Source organism: Chenopodium album, chromosome 2, assembly GCF_948465745.1.
Source record: "Chenopodium album chromosome 2, dcCheAlbu1.1, whole genome shotgun sequence".
NCBI classification, from domain to species: Eukaryota; Viridiplantae; Streptophyta; class Magnoliopsida; order Caryophyllales; family Amaranthaceae; genus Chenopodium; species Chenopodium album.
The window spans coordinates 74285124-74303798 of NC_137835.1; the positions used below are offsets into that span (position 1 = coordinate 74285124).

The 18675-nt window shown below is 33.8% G+C and overlaps 1 protein-coding gene across 1 annotated transcript; it reads left to right on the forward strand.

The window, feature by feature from the left end:
* The first annotated feature begins 1452 nt into the window (after positions 1 to 1452).
* On the forward strand, positions 1453 to 2949 carry LOC145575565 (uncharacterized). The gene is made up of 3 exons (XM_081633418.1): positions 1453 to 1953; positions 2316 to 2631; positions 2792 to 2949. Exons 1-3 carry the CDS (start codon positions 1453 to 1455, stop codon positions 2947 to 2949), a joined length of 975 nt encoding a protein of 324 aa, XP_081489544.1.
* The last annotated feature ends 15726 nt before the right edge of the window (positions 2950 to 18675 follow it).

The following is an 18675-nucleotide window of genomic DNA, read 5'->3' on the forward strand; positions in this document are numbered from 1 at the left end:
GGTTTATGAAGGGGGGTTGTGTATTGGAAGTATGCTGTCCCTGTGTCCTTTGTGAGGAGTGTGAGTTACTTAAGGTATCTTTGTAGTGAAGGATTTATAGCTATGGGGTGGGAACCTGCTGAAATTTATAGTTTGTGGTTTAAGGAGAGAGGGAAGACTTGGGATACTAGGAAGAGAAGGATTGACAGTGATGATGATTTTAGGGACTTTTTAGAGTCCAAACACGGTGAGGGGCATGTGGAGCTGTTTCAAACTGTGGGGTTGGAAGAGTGGGACAGGTATCACCCTCCTGAGGTTATTTTGGATAACCCAACCACATCCAATCCTTCTGGATCACAGCCACCTAATTCTAACCCAAATGACTCAAAACAAAATGTTAATGGATCTCAACCTTCTAGTTCAAACCCATCACACAACAATCCATCTCACACACAAAAATGCTCAACCATAAAAGGCCCATCAGAATCCAAAAAGAGCCCACATATGAGCATTGTACCTGTTTGCAGGAGGAGCCCAAGGTTGAACAAGCATTCTGACATTGAGCCAAAAATAACTTGTTTGCCTAAACCTAAACTGAAACCTAGGAAGCCAATTCAGGGTGTGGTGAGGAGAAGCCCTAGATTTACCAAAGACTGTGCACAGGGGCAGGGTGTGAGTGGTGTGAGTGAGAAGGGGAAGGGAAAAGATAAAAGGGAAGGTTTAAAAGTCTGTAAGAGGAAGCTTTTTAAGGGTGATGAAACTGGAATAGAAACAGGATCCTCATCTTCATCAGATTTTAGTGATCTGGATATAGACTGGAAGGCTGGTGAAGAGGATGTAGGTGGCAGTGAAGAGGATCAAGAAAATTGGCATTTACAAACAAGACAAGGTTTAGTGGGAGAGGTTGAAAGAACCTTGCATGTTGTTGACTACTCAAAGAAGAAGCTTAAACAACTAGGGCAAGACATTGGATGCAAGGATCTTGAGCTACAAGTAGAGGGGAGTGACTCAGATGAGCTGAGGAGTCTGAATGGTTCAGATGAAGAAGAAGATACTAGTCCCTGGTTCAGGGAAGACACAGACTTCAAGAAGCCAGTGGTCTTAGTTGAGAAGCTCAAGTTCAGCAATGTTGGTTTGTTAAGGAAGGCCTTGAGGACACATGCTATTGAAAATAGGTATGAGTTCTACTACCTACACAATGGAGGGAAAAAGATTACTACTTTCTACAGAAGGAGGTGTAATTGTGAGTGGAATTCTAAGAGGAGTAACTTGCCACTATGCACATGCAGTGATGAAGTGAGAAAGTGTGAGTTTAAGGTGGCTGCAAGGAAGATCTATGGGAGTTGTGCTTGGCAAATCAAAGAGTTGAGACTTAAGCACAGGTGTATGAGGACAAAGATGAATACATGTGTGACAGCTGAATTCTTGGCTGAAAAGTATGTTGAGGAGTGGAGAGTTAATCCAACTTAGAAAATGAAGAGTTTTAGGGCTAGGGTGTTGACTGATTTAGGAATAGAAGTTGGATATGGCAAAGCATGGTTAGCAAGAGCTGGGGCTAAGTTGATGATATATGGGTCTGCTTCAGAGAAGTATTCTAGGGTATGGGATTATGGCAAAGCAGTGCTCAAATACAATCCTAGGAGTAAAGTGTATGTAGTTGTTGAGGGAGCTGATAAACCAGAACCTCCACTGTTCTTGAGGATGTACTGCTGCATGTCAGCTTTGAGAAGTGGGTTTAACAAAGGGTGTAGGCCTCTGATTGGTCTTGATGGATGTCATCTAAAGGGCTCATATCCATGTCAAATACCGGTAGCTGTAAGGAAGGATGGAAATAATCAAATATTTCCATTTGCATGGGCAACAGTTGAGGTGGAAAACAAAGAAACCCGGGGATGGTTTTTGGAGTGTTTGAAGAATGATGTTGGTGATGTGGCTGAGGGTTTGGGTCTGACTTTCATGTCAGATAGACAGAAGGTAATCTTCTAGCACCTTTCTGTTTTGTTTTTTTTTTTTTTTTTGTTTTTTTTTTCTCTCTTTTAATCATTCTTTAACATTTGAACTAAACCTTTTTATCATTGTTATGTTGTCTTCTTTATAGGGTCTGCTGGAGGCTTTTGAATAGCTTGTTCCAATGACTGAGAAGAGATACTGTGTGAGACACATCTGGGCTAATTTTAAGCTCCATTATACTGGTTCAACCTTCAAGGAACTCTTCTAGAATACAGCTAGAGCCACTACTCTAGTAAGTGTTCTGTTATGATTCTGTTCTGCTTCTGTGTTTTGTGTTATGTTATGCTTCTAAGTTTGTGTTTTATTTTGCATTTTTGTCATGGTAGTTTGATTTTGAGGTAGCCATGGAGTCCATAAGGTTTTTGTCAGAAGGTGCCTATGAATACTTGGCAAATATACCAGCACATCATTGGAGTAGGCATGCATTTTTTGATTTTTACAAGTCAAACATGATATTGAACAATGTATGTGAAACATTTAATGCTGTGATTAAGGATGCTGGAGATAAACCCATTCTCACTCAAATGGAGTGGATGAGGAAATATATGATGAAAAGGAATAGTGAGAAATGGGAGCAAATAGAGAAAATGGAAGGGAAGAATACTCCTTATGTGGCTAAGGTGTTTGAGAGAATTGGAAAAGGTTGCTAGGTATTACATTGTCCAACTATCTAGAGGGGACAATTATGAGGTTGAGTTGAATGGGGATAAAGTGGTGGTTGACCTGCATCAAAGAACATGCAGTTGTTATCATTGGCAGTTGACTGGAATTCCTTGTGTACATGCTTTTGCATGTATTCTAGACAAAAGGACAGATCCAGATGACTATGTTGATGAATATTACAGTAGGGCAACCTACATTCTAGCCTATCAAGATGTTATAAAGCGTATGCCAGGGCCAAAGCATTGGGAGAAAATTGACATGCCACAACCCCTCCCTCCTCTAGTTAGAGTTATGTAAGGGAGGCCTAAATCTAAGAAGAGGGAGCTGGAAAAGGGAGAAAAGGGAGAGGGTGCAGGACAAAGCAAAGAACCTAAGGCCCCTAAGACTCAAAAAAGATGCAAGAACTGTGGTCAACTTGGCCATTATGCCAAGACTTGTGGTAATGCACCAAGCACTCAACCACCACCATCAGCAGCATCAACATCTGAGGCTAAAAAGGGTGGCAAGCCTGTCCAAAATACCCCTTGGCTGCAAGAGCAGAGGAGAAAAAAGGCAGAAAGGGCTGCAAGAAATGTAAGTTATATGTGTGTATTTCTTTGAGTGAACTGACCTGTCAACCTTACTAACTGTTCTGTATTTCCGTTTTTTTTTTAATGAAACAACATAGACTGCAGAAGGTGCTGGGCCAAGGAGTATAGGCAACAGGTCCTTCCCACAAGAAAAACAACATCAACACCAACCTATGTGCTCCCAGCCTACTGCATGCACACAACAGTCTCAAGCATCTACAACAACAACAGCAGTCCCCCCCCCCCAAAGAAGCAAGCAAAGGGCAAAAAGAAAGCAGCCTAACTTGTTTAGTTAACTTATTATGTACAAAGAAGGGTGTAGAACAATTAGCTTTTGCCTTAGTGAATACTGAACTTTAGGTTTTAATCTCTGTTTGTAATCCTTAACTACTTGACATTATCTAGTTTTTGTAAGCAATGCAACACTTAACTTTGCAATGGTATGAAAATATGTTTGGAAACTTGCTAAAGTATGGTTGTTGTCTTATAAAACTTGTTTATTTCATTTATAATTGAAGTTGATACAATTTCAATCTGCCCACTTCATTTGAGCATACACACATAACAGTTACAACTACTACACTACACTTTTTTAAGCATCACTAAAGCACCTACAAACATCAACAGAAAACATAACACAACACCCACAACAATAGTCCCACACCCAGCACTGTTATGTTGCCCTTCCCCTGAGTACTTCTTCCTGTCAGCATTCAAAGCTTTGCACTTCACTGTGAGATTGTCATTCTCACTCAACAAGCACCTTCTCTGGCCAGTATGGTCTTTAACTTCTTTTTGCATTGAGTTCATCTCACCCTTCATCAGTTTTTTTATCCAAGATTAGTTGATTAATCACTTCCTTTTTCCAATCACTACCATCTTCATCCATCCACTCAAAGCACTTGCAACCCCTTGTTTCTGTGTTAGGATCATAAAACTTGCAGGCCAAAAACTTTCTTCCAGGGTTCTCCCTAGTCCATGAGGTCACCCTTGCCATGGGAATGCCACAGCTACATTTTTTGTATTTGGAGGGTGAACTCCTAATTAAATACATACTGTCTTGCAAATCAACCAAATTAATAAACAATTACATTACCAAACACATTAATTCAAACCCTAAACTGTCAATTTAACAATTAACACACCCAAGGAAAAAACCCAATTAAAATTTCACCAACAAACCCTAAATTGTCTATTCTTCAAATCACTACAAATTAGCCCAATTTCAATTCGAATTACCAAACACAACATTATTAAACACTACATCTAATCTAATCTCAGTGTTAACTTTGGATCAAATAACATTAATTGAGCAAATTTCATCAAATTGAACAGCGACCATACCTTTTTCGCCCTTGATGTATCTTCGCAAATTCAATCTCCAAATTCCAATTATCTTCCTCAATGATATCCCTCTTCAAGATTATTTCAATGAATTTGTGTTTTATGAGGAGCAATTTTTCTACTTAAGATTGAGCAACGAACAGATTCAGAGCATAAAAGATTGAGGAAGAATATTTGAAAAGGGAATGCATGAACTAGTCGTTATTGTGTGCCCCACAAACAGAAACAGTAACGGGGTTAGCAAGTGGTAGTTATTTCTACATTTAGGGAATTATGGTGGTAGTAATTTAAATTTTTTTTTTAAACATGTAGTAAATCTGATACGTGGTGCGGTGGTAGTAAATGTCAAATTTTCCATATTGTAATTAAAGATAATAATTCATTAGAAAATAAGTTATTAGGGAAATCACTCGTGAAGGATACTAGCTCAAAAATACGGGGTATTACACCATGATGCTTTTGGTACGTGAGAAACTATTTTAGAGGAACATATATTCCCAAAGATCAATGACATTTTTGACATCGTCAAGATGCAGTCTCTCAACAAATATTGGGCTCAAAAGGCAGGGGCTAGGATCAACAAGAACGTTGACATTGAGTGGGGACAACTTCAAGCATTTTGTTGCAAACCTGTATTCAATTGTCAAACAAGTCATTCAACCATTGAAGATGTCAGGCGCTGCAACACTTGCGGGTGGACGACAGATTGGAGGAGTAGGACTTACAAACGAGCAATAGATTACTTCGTTCGCACGCATGGTGGAAGAATCAATTCTGAACGTTACCAATCATGGTTAGGTAGGTTTTTTTACATAGGTGGAAGGGATGCATTACATAAATGAGGAGGACGGGAACTAACCTATGGGTGGTTGAAAATTTCGAATTGTTAATTGGGGAAATATTTAGTATTTTATGTTAAGTTTATGCGTAATTCAATGTGTTTTCATAGCACTATTACCGGGATTATTGAAGTAAGATTATGTTTTATGGTATTTGCTTAATCTGGTGGTTTTGTTAATTCATTATTGTTAACTTCATCAATTTGTGTTATGGTTGCTTTATTTAACGCTTGAACATTTTATGAATGGTCACTAGTGCATAATACTTTCCACTTCCTTTACAAGTATTTTCTTAAAAATTTTGTTTACTTTTTATATTTTGAAATTTGTTTCTGATTTTAAAAATAAGTAATTCGCAATATAGTAACTTAACGAAATTTCAAAGTAACAACATATTATTTATTTGTCGAATTCCTTAAAAAGTATCAAGCAGGAGTTTAACTGTCTATCAATAAAACAGTCAAAATGGATAATACATTAGTAACATTAGATGATTAATATGCACAACTACCTTTTATTTAGTATTATCAAGGAAACTTGTCTTGATAATTTTAAAATGTTGATTTTTTTTCGTAGGCCAATAAGTCTTATTTTTTTTCACAATAATTAGTCCTAATAAATTACCGTCGCTAATTAATGAACATAAATAAGTAGTAAAATGTCCTTTCTATACATTAAAATGTACCATAGTTATATGAATCAAAATCCATATATTTCAATTATTATATTAATAAAAGTCCATGTTTTTTAGTATAATTATTACAATGTACCATATATTATAATGTCCTATTTAAACTGAAGGCAGAAAAAAAATTTAAAGATGATATAAAATATATCATACATCGTAAACTATTTAGATTAGTAGCATTTAAAACACATTGTAACAAATTTGTTATATACAATTTAAAGTATGACCCTTTAGTTTCTAATAATTGAATTATTGTTTTAATTTTTAAAGAATGACGATTAAAGAATTCATGGTGAACTTGTATTCCCAATGTACATGTAGCATGCAGGCGCCATTTATTTTCCCTAAAAAGTATCTTTTTTTTTTTTTTTTTTTAGAAAAGTAGTAAATAATACATTATAATAAAATTTTAATTTCAACAAAATGTTCATTCTAATACAAAGTTCTATATAAAATAATTCTATTCGAAACTTATTTTTTGCAAACGACAATGTTATGAGTCTTATTTTTCCTTATGAGGTGACATTAATAGTTTCCATTATTTATATTTGCAGACATTAAAAAATATGTAAGTATATATATACACATTACGCTTTAAATGGTACTTAGTCTTGTAAATGTTTCGCGCGCTACGTTAACAATTGACTGTACCAAGTGTTAAAAATAGAAAATTTTGACACACGATATTGGTAAAAAAGTTTTGATACGAAATTATTAATAATTTGCGTTTAATTAGGAAATAAAAATACAATATTATCACCAAAATAAGGAAAAAGATACTAAATTTTGTTAATATAGAAATTAATTATAAAAATAGAAACAAAAAAATTCGTATATCAACTAATGTTGTAATTAATACGTGGTAGATTTTATAGGATATGCATAAAGGTTTTCAAGAAAATCAACGGTTATCATTTATCAATTGAAGTTGTCTTGTACAAAAAGGGAAAAAAAAGGTTGATTTGATTGATGGTTAGATAGTAACAAAGTGGTTTCTTCTAGGGATAGCATAGTAACATTAATGACATTAACACACGAATCTATGGTGTAACCTACCAGTTTCCTATATGTTTAGTGCCATTTTAAATTAATTTATTTAATATTTTACTAATTTGGTGTCAGATATAATATCTAGTAATATTCATCTTCTTCATTTCCCTTTTACCAAAGCGCCTATTAACTTCCTTATCTCATCAAAAGTTTTTTTTTTTTAAAATACAAATTTCAGAAGGAAACTTCTAGTCATACCATCGAGAAGTAAACAATCCTACATTCATATACAAGTTCATTTGTATTTTAATCTACCCCTTTTCCAAAATTAAGAGTGGATTTTAATTGGAAGCTTCAGCAATACTTCAAATGGAGTCTTCATCGACAGGGTAACTTGATTTAATCTCAACAATTTCTTTCAATTATGCTATAGTTCTTGCATGTTAACTTTTATTCTATTTAATCATTTTTTTTTTTGAATTTTATCTTGTTCCATTTTTTTATCTTCAATGTCTATAATCACGTGAGAGATTATTTGTAGATTAAAGTAGATTAATTTGCGTATGGTAACATGTTATTGAAATCTAAAATTGTTTAAATTTTTTGATTAGATAATCAAATATTTTAGAGAATTGAAGTACAAAAAATCCGAAAAAAAAAAAAATAATTGTTAACATTACATTGTGATGGCGGATTGTAGTTCAAAAGCAATGGATGATCAAGAGGATAATATTTGGGAAAAATTGCTTCAATTCCAAGAAGATGGTTCTTTGGAAGAATTGCTAGCCACCAACGAAGCCCAAGACAAAGACAAAGGTGTGTTGGTGGCCGGAGATTTCAACCCAACCGAAGCTACGCAATGTTCCGACCAGAGTGGTGTAGTTCATATTTCAACACTAACGGAACCCAATCAAGAGTATTGTAAGGTATGATTAACAACAATGATGGATTAAGAAGTTGGTTATAAATTTTGTGCTTAATATCTTAGAATCATTCAAATTTATAATTACTGTTTGAATTTGTTCATGAATTAATTATGTTGTGGGGATCGTATGTTAAAGGTAATTTGTTGACGTTGAATTGGATAGTAAACCAAGAATCGTTGTTGATAGTGTTTATCATAACCGGAAACAAGTGCGCGTGCATGGATAATTATATGAACATGCAGGGTCAAACCTGACTATGGCCCTAGTGCAAAATATCAATTAGCATCCACGAATTCATTCATTAAATAGTGTATTATGTTTGTGCTTACTTATAATTTTAATATAAACAAATAAAGTAGAAAATACTGAATAATTTTGTGAGCAACTCTTAACGTGAATATGTATAATTTTCAACTCTTTTTTCTTCAAATGAGATAAGTACTTTTAATGGACGATGATTTGGAAGTACATAAGCATCAATCTTGCACTTTAGTACTATAATACAAATGTTTTCCGTTAATACTGCAATTCTAAGTTTATACGTTGATACATTTGCTATCATCCATAAGTTGGGTTGTTTTATGTATATGTATTTATATATATATATATATATATATATATATATATATATATATATATATATATAAATGAAGGAAATTATAAAGAGCACGTTTGGCTCAATGAAGGGAAGGTGGCAATTACAAGATCAAATCACCAACCACCAGGGGATTGGTAGTAACAATAGTATGCATGTTGCAGAAGATCAGGTCCAAACTCGTGACCAGGCCAGAATACCATTTCATCCTTCAATTGGCGAAGCATTAGCGTTGAACAGTCAGATTCTACATATAATCCAAGTTGTTCAGCTCCTACTTATAATCCAAGTACTGGAAATCCGTATTGGTTACGTAGTACCCAGTAGAAACTGAGCACATGAGTATTACGTGTGAAGGAACACAAATTTTTAACTAAAGTATGTGTTGTAATGGATTAGACGTTACTAATTTATTGTTTATGAAACTTTTATTTCAGCACTTGCTACATACAATTTTTTTTAGAGTTACTTTTAACCTTTAAATTAAATTACATGTTTTTTTTTTTTTTTTTTTTTTTTTTTTTTTTTTTTTTTTTTTTTTTTTTTTTTGCTGCTTATATTCAATTACATGTTAATTAAAATATTATTAAATTGAAAATAGGGAGAAAATATAGTATATTAAAATTAAAAACTAGTTAAAACTATTGTAGCTTATATTATAGTTTGCAAATAAATTTTAAAAAAATAGTTTGCAAATAAATTTTAAAAAAATAGTTTGCAAATAAATGGCGTTGTATAGTGTCAATCTCTACTAGTTCAAAACGATAGTATTTTTATATATTAAGTTCAAAATATGGGATTCGTTGTTAGTAATAAGATTTTATACTACTTTTAATTGACTACCTGTTACCTACAAATATGGTAAAGTTACTATTTTAATGTGTATACTGTCGATCAGGAGTAACTACCTACCGACTCCCTTCGGCCATTAATTGTTGCCATATTGTCATTTCAGGGAGGTCTAATTTGGGATTAGTTAATACATACATTACCGTTTATTTGAAAAAGATAATAATATAGTAATGTGATCTTGTAAGATTCGTGTCTTTATATATTGTTAATAAAATCGCATTAGTGATATATGTTTGACAATGTTCTATATTTATTAGCTTGAAAAGGGGAAAGATCTTGTCACAAATCAACAATAATCATAGTATGTTTGAATTACATCAAGCTTAGGAAGTGATTGAGCATTAGTTCATAAATTATTTTCTTACTCGTAATTTTTTTTTTCCTAATTAATGGCGATGTAAAATAGAAAGTTGGAAGATTATTTTGCAAAAGAGGGGAGTATATTCGAAGATTAGTAACATTCGCGTCTTAACATAATCAACAATCTAATATAAATGCTAGCATAGAAAAAATTAGAGTAGTAATGCTAACTTACAAAAAAAATTAAAATGATTTTTCAATACAAAGATAAGTTATAAATTTACTTCTAATAAAATGAAATATTGTTTAGTAACAGATAACTACTTCTCATAATGAAAATTGTGCTCAAAAGCACGTTGGCGCGATATCAAATATAATAATATGGTTACCTTAAAATTTGGTAACTGATGTTATATGTGGTTTCTACACCTAGCGGTACATATTTACTTGCATGCACTTAAAAACCAAGCGTGTTAATGTTTTTCTTCACCAAGCGGTACATGTTTACTTGCATGTACATAAGAACCAACTAACTCACTTTCCCTATATATATACCATGCATTCTTAGAATAGCAATAACAATTTAATATAGATAAGAGGATTGGTTCAAAAGAATGGAGGGTCGTGATAATGAAAAAAAAAATTATAAACCAAGTGGGAATAACAAAAGCAAAGGAAAGAGACCACTTATAGAAGAGAAAACGGTAGAAACGTCTTATTCTAATGCTCGAATACTAAGACCAAAACTAAATGTTGTTGTCAAAGGAGGATAAAAAAATGAGGAGGTTGGCTCCGTGGGGTGCATCGCTCCTGCCGAAAGGATTATTCTTTCAATTATGCGACAAACATGATATACTACCGAATATTGAAAATGGATTACCACCTTTCGTATGGGATGAATCTGTGCTGCACCATATATGGTTCAAACTAAACGATCAGGATCTTGCAAAGTGCATGGCAGTATGCAAGGAATGGGGAAGGACTATCCCACATTGGAGGCACACCATGGGTGACAATCGTTGGTCGTTTATTCGAACACATATTAAAAGGCCACACAATTTCGATCCAAGTAGTGATGATGAAACTAACTCGGATACTAATGATGGAAAAAATTAAGTTTTTATTTTATATGTATTACAATTGTAAATTATTTGTATTGATTATAGTATATTATTAGTATACTTGTTGTATTTTACTATAATTATTCCATGTGTATATATTGTCGTTATATACCGATTGTATTTAGAAGTTGTATTAATTATTACACCATTATGAATTGTAACTTGTTTATATGTTTTTTATTGGTAATTTCTGTTTTAATAATGGTTAATTTCCTGTGTATAAGAGATTTTTCGATGAATAAGATTTTAAATACTAAAATTCCTTGTTATTACTTACATCATTTTTTATTTAAATCCTAAAATTATATATATTTAGGGGAATTTCAACACATTTATTTTTCGTGTTTAGTGAAATATCATATTTCCCTCATTAAAAAAATTAAAAATATTGAGATTCCATATTTCGCTATAAATATGTTATTTTATGTATTTGTATTTTGAAGATGCATTTTTTTATAAAATAGTAACATTGTAAATAGTCATAACTCATTTGTAATGTACTACAAATATTTATTTTCATTAATGTATATAGTAAATTAATTATTACATTATTTATTTTAACTAATAAATTACACATTTGTTTAGTAAATAGGCTTGCCGGTTCAATCATATAATAAGAGTTTAATATGAGTTTTGTAAGAACAGAAATTTAACACATTTGAAATTGTTTATTCATATCAAATTTGAAGTGAACTTTAACATTTACTCCATTTATCTATCAAATTTTGTAAAATAATTTTTTTTTTCAAATTTTGAAAAGCAATGCGTTGTTTGATTGTTTTTTTTTTTTTTTTTTTTTTTTGTAGTTTATATACATTTAAATACTAACTCCATCCTAATCATCCCCGAAATCAATAATGTCATATCGATTTGGTTAATGGAAATGCAATTTTAGATACGAGAATTATTTATTCGTTACTATTTTAATAACAAACGTAATTATTATAAAGGTTAGTGACACCAACTTAAAGTCGTAACATGTATTTGTCAAGTTTTTCAACATCTGTATCTATGATTCTAAAATATTATTAACCGTTACTATTTTAATCGGAATCTTGTTAACACGAAAAATAACTCAATAAATGTTCTAATTGGGGTTCTCTGAATCTCTCTCCATCATCAAATGTTATGTACAAATTCCAATTGTCAAAATCAAATTAGAAGATTCATATAACAAAATGATTACTGTGAGATTTAAGTCTCGTGTTCGAATCTAATACTAAGTATTTGCTAATTCTAAGTGCAAGCTTTTTAATTTTTTTTTTTTTTAATGTATTTGAATAGTACTCCCATCATTTGTTTAGTAACTCTAGATATTATACTACAGAGAATAAACGTGTCATTATCAAGTTACTAATATATAGTATTCAAAATACTAAAAAACTGTAATTGTTATTATATTACAATATAAAAACATTTTAACATTACGAAGAACTCGATTCTTCTTCTTCGTCGAACCAAAATATTGGATTATACCCAGAATTGTACAATTCCAGAAAGTTTGTGAAAACCAGACCACTTGATTTAATAAAACAAAATATATGTAACATTCAAGTTAAACAAACACTACAATTATTATTGGATTATATATATAAAAAAAAAACATTAACAATGAAAATTGAAATTACAACATTATAAGTCAATGATTTTATAACATTACATAAAACGTGTTTTATATTGAGTGTGTAGAATGAAGTATTGAACAATAGAATCTTGATGTATTGATCATATGAAATACATAGTTGAACACCATTGATTTTATTAAACAAAAAAAAAAAAAAAAAAAAAAAAAAAAAAAAAAAAATTACCTCACCGGAAAATGCTTCCGTCGTTAATGGCTTCCTCAGATTTTTTTTTTACATTAAATTGATGATGGGGTGGGTGGAAAAGGTGGGCCCCAACCTCTGTAGCATTGGCGCCAAACAAAAACTCCCGCCTAATATACTGTTTTGGCGGTACTTCCATGAATTCCCCCCCCCCCCAAATTTTCCTCTCTTTTATTTGGTGAATGGTGAGGTGTTCTAATTTAATTGGCAATGTATGTGGGGGCTACATACACTAAGTGTATGTGTAGCAGCTCGCCAATTTGCGTGCCAAGAAAATTGCTCAAAATTTTGGGTCATTTAGGTCTTAAGATTCAAAGTTTATACTCCTTCCATTTTTGCTAATCTAATTTGATAAGAATTTAATTTTTCATATTTACTCAGATCTAATTGTCTGGTTTGGCCGAACATTGACCTTACATGTACACTAATGGCTAATGTAGGTAATTTCATTATCTTTAATATAGTGAGATTTAAGTGGGGGTATACACAATTCATTTTTTAAGTATTACACTTTGGTCAGCGCATACATTTAGGTAAATTAATTGAATTGAATATAATATAAAAATATGTAAGTAGGATAGGTTGTATTAAATAATTATAATATAGGTATCATAGGATAAAATTTATATGATAGGTATCATAGGATGAATTTTAAAAAGTTTAGTTATTGGAGATATATTTAATTGTTTTAAGGAAAGAAAAAAATAATAATAAAAATAAAAAAAGAAGTATCAATGAGAAAAAACTTGTGTATGTGGACCTATTTCACAATAATATTATTGTAGACACCCATTTGTGTCTCCCCAAAACCAAACCCAGTGATGATTGCCTTTCACGTCGAATCATAATCGAATGAAGTGAAAGTGTGGAAAGTTTAGTGTTGCGGAAAGTTTTAATTTCTTTTCTCTTCTCTCTGTTTTTGAAAACCTATTTTAAGAAAACAGCCAATCCAGTTTGGTTGGTCCATGATATGGGTCCAATAATAGTGTAGTTGGATAGGGCTTGAAAAGAGCCTTCCAACGATATATTATAAGCCCAATTCCGATGAATATTGAGGAAGTTATGGCCAATTTACTGAACTGGGACTTGTTTGAGGCTTATATGCGGCCCAATGATCTAGAGGAGGGCCTAATATGAATTTATCATTCCTAATGCAATTAGGAATGGTTTTAGTATTCTAGATTCTTCTAGAATGTTCTTTTCATTCCTAATTTAATTAGCATTGATAAATTGACTTTTGTTGACTTTTCAGAGTTTTAATTAAAATCAAAGAACGTTTTTGGGGAAAATACGATTTTATCCTCCTGTACGGCAATTTCTATCTGATTTTAAGAAAACGCGTGAATTTCTGGGTCAGCGCGAAACGCCAGCTGTAGCGCCTGACGCTACGCTTGGCGCCTGGCGCTAGCCTTAGCGTCTGGCGCTAAGGTCAGCGTTTGGCGCTAACTTGGCTTTTCGCGTCAGAACTCTGTTTTGATGTTTTATCTTTTTGGCTGATTTTCTCTATAAATAACGTCGTAAAAACTCCGTTTTTATTCACCAACTCTCATCAAGATTTTCTTGATTACCCTCTCTCTCTTTTCTAGCCTTCTCTCAAATATAAAAATTTCGCATTCATTAGATTTAGATACACCTAGCCATATTCGAAGTTGCTTTTGCCCTAGACGTGAAAGGTTTAATTTATGAGGGTTTGGTCCCAAATCTCTCTTTCAATTATTTGATTTAATTGTTCTATTTATTATTTTCCTTGAAGTTACTAACGCGTGTATTTTGTTATTAGAAAGAGGTACGAGGCATCCAAGTAAGTACTTTAATTGTTTTATTGATGTTATTATGTAAAAATCATGCTTAGGTTGTTATTATGATTTCTAGTATCATGTTAGGATGTTTTCCTTAATTTGATGTTTAGGGTGACAACAATAAATTCCTAGTATCATGTTTAGGGTAAATTTAATATCAAGTATGATTAAAAGTATGATGCTTCCTATTTTCTTTCCTAATATTCATGTTAGTATCATGTTAGGGTTAAAGCTTTGATTTTTATTGCTTAGTGACATGCTAGGATTCATTATTAATCTTGTTAGTATCATGCCTAGGATCTTGCTATTATTATGCTTTAACATGATTATGATTATTTTAAATATTATTATGATTATAATTTTATGATTATTATTATGTTGCTTGATATTTATTTATTGCTTGATCACACCTTTTATGCATGTTTAAAGGGAATTGGTATTTGTAATCACGCTTATATAAGATAATTAATAATCTTGTTAGGGTTAATTTGATTATAATTCAAGTGATCGCCAATAATAGACTTATTTGTGCATTAAATTCAACCAACATAGATAAACAGGTTTAGGGTAAACCTATTGATTGCATGTTAGTCAGAAAGCGCACATGAATACGATCAGAATAAAGTAGAGGCCTATTATTAGGGAAGGTTCAATCTCTTTTAGGTTGGATTTGTACCTTCATCCCCGAACCCTATTTGGTTCAAGACCTTATGGAGTTGATGATCTCTTGGATCGTTAAGGGGTGTAACTTCACCTCGTGAACGGTTTACAAGTTCCTTAAAAAACTTGTTGGCGACTCTTTTGCTCTATCTTCTTTCCCTTTGGACGCCACCGTACTTTAGTGTATGATCACAGTGGGGTTCAAGCTAGGGGATTAACGCTTGAAATATTCCCTACAGTTTTTGGCGACTCCACTGGGGAGGATTTCTATTTTAATTCCTGAATTTGTTTCGGCAATGATTTAGAATGAGTGGATGAGACTCGAAACGTTCTAAGTATTTCATGTGCGTAATTTTGATTAACATTATTTTCATATGCATAAAAAATATCTCATTGGAAAGACCATCCGTAATGAGTTAAAACATAGAATTTTACACGTAGGAAATTTGAGGAATATCTTTCACAACTAGGACCGAAATAACACTGTGCGAAAACTGAAAAATTTTATCGAGCACAGAAAGCTGCTGAGGCATGTAGGAATTAGCGTCAGCGAACAGAATATTAGCGCCAGACTTTTAACTGTAGCGCCAGACGACAGTTCTGTCGCCAGGCGCTACAACTAAAACCTGGCGCCAATCTCTATTTGCTGGCGCCAAATTCTTCCAATACCGAGCCAGAAATATGCGTTCTAATTTCTACTAGTTTTTCGCATTGTTTGCTCGATCCTACTTCTTGATTGAGTTTTTCTCACTTTTCTGAAACCCATATGTGTTCTACATATGGACATAACCCTCTGGGAATTCATGCTCCATCTACCTGATTGAACGCTCTGAGCAACAAAGGGTACATCCGAGATTGTTGAATTCACCAAACCATGGAAGCGAGTTTTTTCTAAAACTCGCGGTGTCCCATCCACTCGCGCCAACCCTTCACGGTTAGGCTTCCGCGCGGTGCATCCGGACAATTAACCATGGACCCTCTATTGACTAAACCATATCCCAAACTTTAGAGAACTAGAGCCATGGTTAGGTTGCGAACTCATTGCATCATATCAAGCCTACTTAACTAATTGTGCATTATTTGTTGTGCATATACTATGTTTCCTTATCCGTTTGTTGACTTGTGTTGAGATTAAATAAATTAATGACTAAAAGAAATTTGCCTAATTAATTAATTAATTAAATAATTTGAGTAAATAATGTCTAATATCTTAACCAGAATTGACCTAGTAGGACTTTAGGCATACCCCTGTTGATTAATAACACCGAAAACGGTATCAGATTAAAGCTCCAGTAATAGCGCCAAAGCCTGAACTGTAGCGCCACTCTGTGGAGTGTGGCGCTTGGCGACAACTCTGTCGTCCGGCGCTACACTGCAAAGAGAGGCGCCAGTCCTGCCGTTTTGACGATAGTTCGGATTATTGATCGAGTCATCACCTAGTGTCTAATTAACCAGTTTGCTAATTAATTCGGTTAAATTTTACTGCCAATGATACTTTGTTAAGTCATTAATTGAGTTTAGGCACTAAGTCTCATGGTCTTACACAAGAGTCCAAACATGTCACTTACACTCAACACACACACCAATATACACACTTTGACCATGTCTAAGAGAGTCTTGTATGCGCGTTTTTTTTTTCCGGCATTTTTTTTAGGGGGGTAAGTCGGATATTAATCCTCCAATTTGAATACCATACTTAGTTCTTAAAAAATATATACATTATTTTTGCCTAAAAAAAATATGCACCCATTTTTTTAATTTTTCCCTCTTTAAAAACCGTAAAGTCAAAGTTGATTTGAGTCAAGTAATTAAAACGCAAAATGGTTTAAATTACAGCGCGTGGTCAAGAAAGGAAGGACGGTTAATCAAAGACAACCTTTTCGTACAAGTCCAACTTTTCGACAAACCCATAGCTCGTAAGAGGAAAGCTAGGACAGTAATGGCAACACAAGAAGAAGTCAATGAGCTTAGGAACCAGCTGGTTACCGTGACTGAGGCACTAAAACTCCTAACACTCAAGATCGATGATCCCGTGAAACAACAACAGATGGACCTCATGCAAGAGAGTCTAAGCAAGCTATCTAGCGACTACATGTTTCAAGAGATTAGTTCACAAGGGGTCTCAGTGGACAAAGATCTTCTTCCGCAGAAGTTCAATGCCAACGACATCCCTAAATTCAAAGCAATCGATAACCCTTATTTTCATTTAAGAGCCTTCGAAAAAATAATGAGTATTAAGGGTATCGACAAAAAAGGTGTTCCCCTCTATGTTCTCACTATCTCTCGAGACCGTTTGCCAACAATGGTTCTTTTCTCTCGAGAAAGAAAAGACCTCCACCTGGCAGTCCATAGCAAACGCTTTCGTTGATAGATACAAATGCAACATTCAAGTTGAGACTGACCGTAGGGAACTTGAGAACCTCAAACATAAAGAGAACGAAGGCTTCACCTCCTTCTTTAACAAATGGAGAGAAACCTCAGCTAAGATGATTGAGGTGCCGAGTGAAAAAGAGTCTGTAAGGTTGTTCATAAAAAACCTTCAAGAAAAATATTCCAAGCATCTCAAGTATCAAAACAATCTCCATACCTTCAAGGCCGTCTACGACATTAGAATCAATATTGAAGACGACCTGGCTAAGTTAAAAGCTGCCAACAATAACTCCAACAGTGGCTGGAAAGGAAAGAAGAACAACAATCCTTCTTCTTCCAAAACCACCCACTTAAACAACGTTAGCACTTTTAACCTAGGAGAAGTCCTTGCTATGAATAATCAAGGACAAAAGAAACCATTTAGGAGGAACTTTACTCCTATTGGCATGAGTTATGATACCGCATTTGATCGATTAAATGCAAAAGGTCTTATAACTCCTATTGGACCATTTGGGGACCCACTAATCGAAAAGAGGTCGGCTAATTGGAACCCCAATGCACATTGCAAGTATCACCAAGGTAGGGGCCATCTCACCGAAAACTGTTGGAAGCTTAAGGAAGCTATCCAAGACTTAATCGACAACAACAAGCTGCCATTGCCCCCTGCCAGTAAGAAGCCAAGTATTGATAATGCACCTCTCGCTCATGCCTTGGCTATTTCTGATGAGGAAAACGAGGTCGACCCCTCGTCTCTCATCAAACCTATTAAAGAAATCCATGCCATCGAAGAAGAGGAGGAGATCTTTTTCGACGCCATGGATAACCTTCCAGAACCAGCAAGTAAAGAGGACATACAATCGCTCACACTGTATATGATGGAAGGATCGCATTTGCTACGTGAAACTCTCAAGGCTATAAAAGAACTTCAGAAGAAATATGACGAGGTTCCACTCCTGAAAGATGAACCCAAGAGAGAATTCACACCCATGATAACGACTTATAAAGCAAAGTGTTTTCCTTTACAAGTCACTGAAAAACCCAAGAAGAGTAATAGACTCTACAATCCAATTGTGATCCCATATGTACAAATGTTCGAAATGCTCCCCGAGAATGGCGAGATAAAACCTCTCGAACCGAGACCATT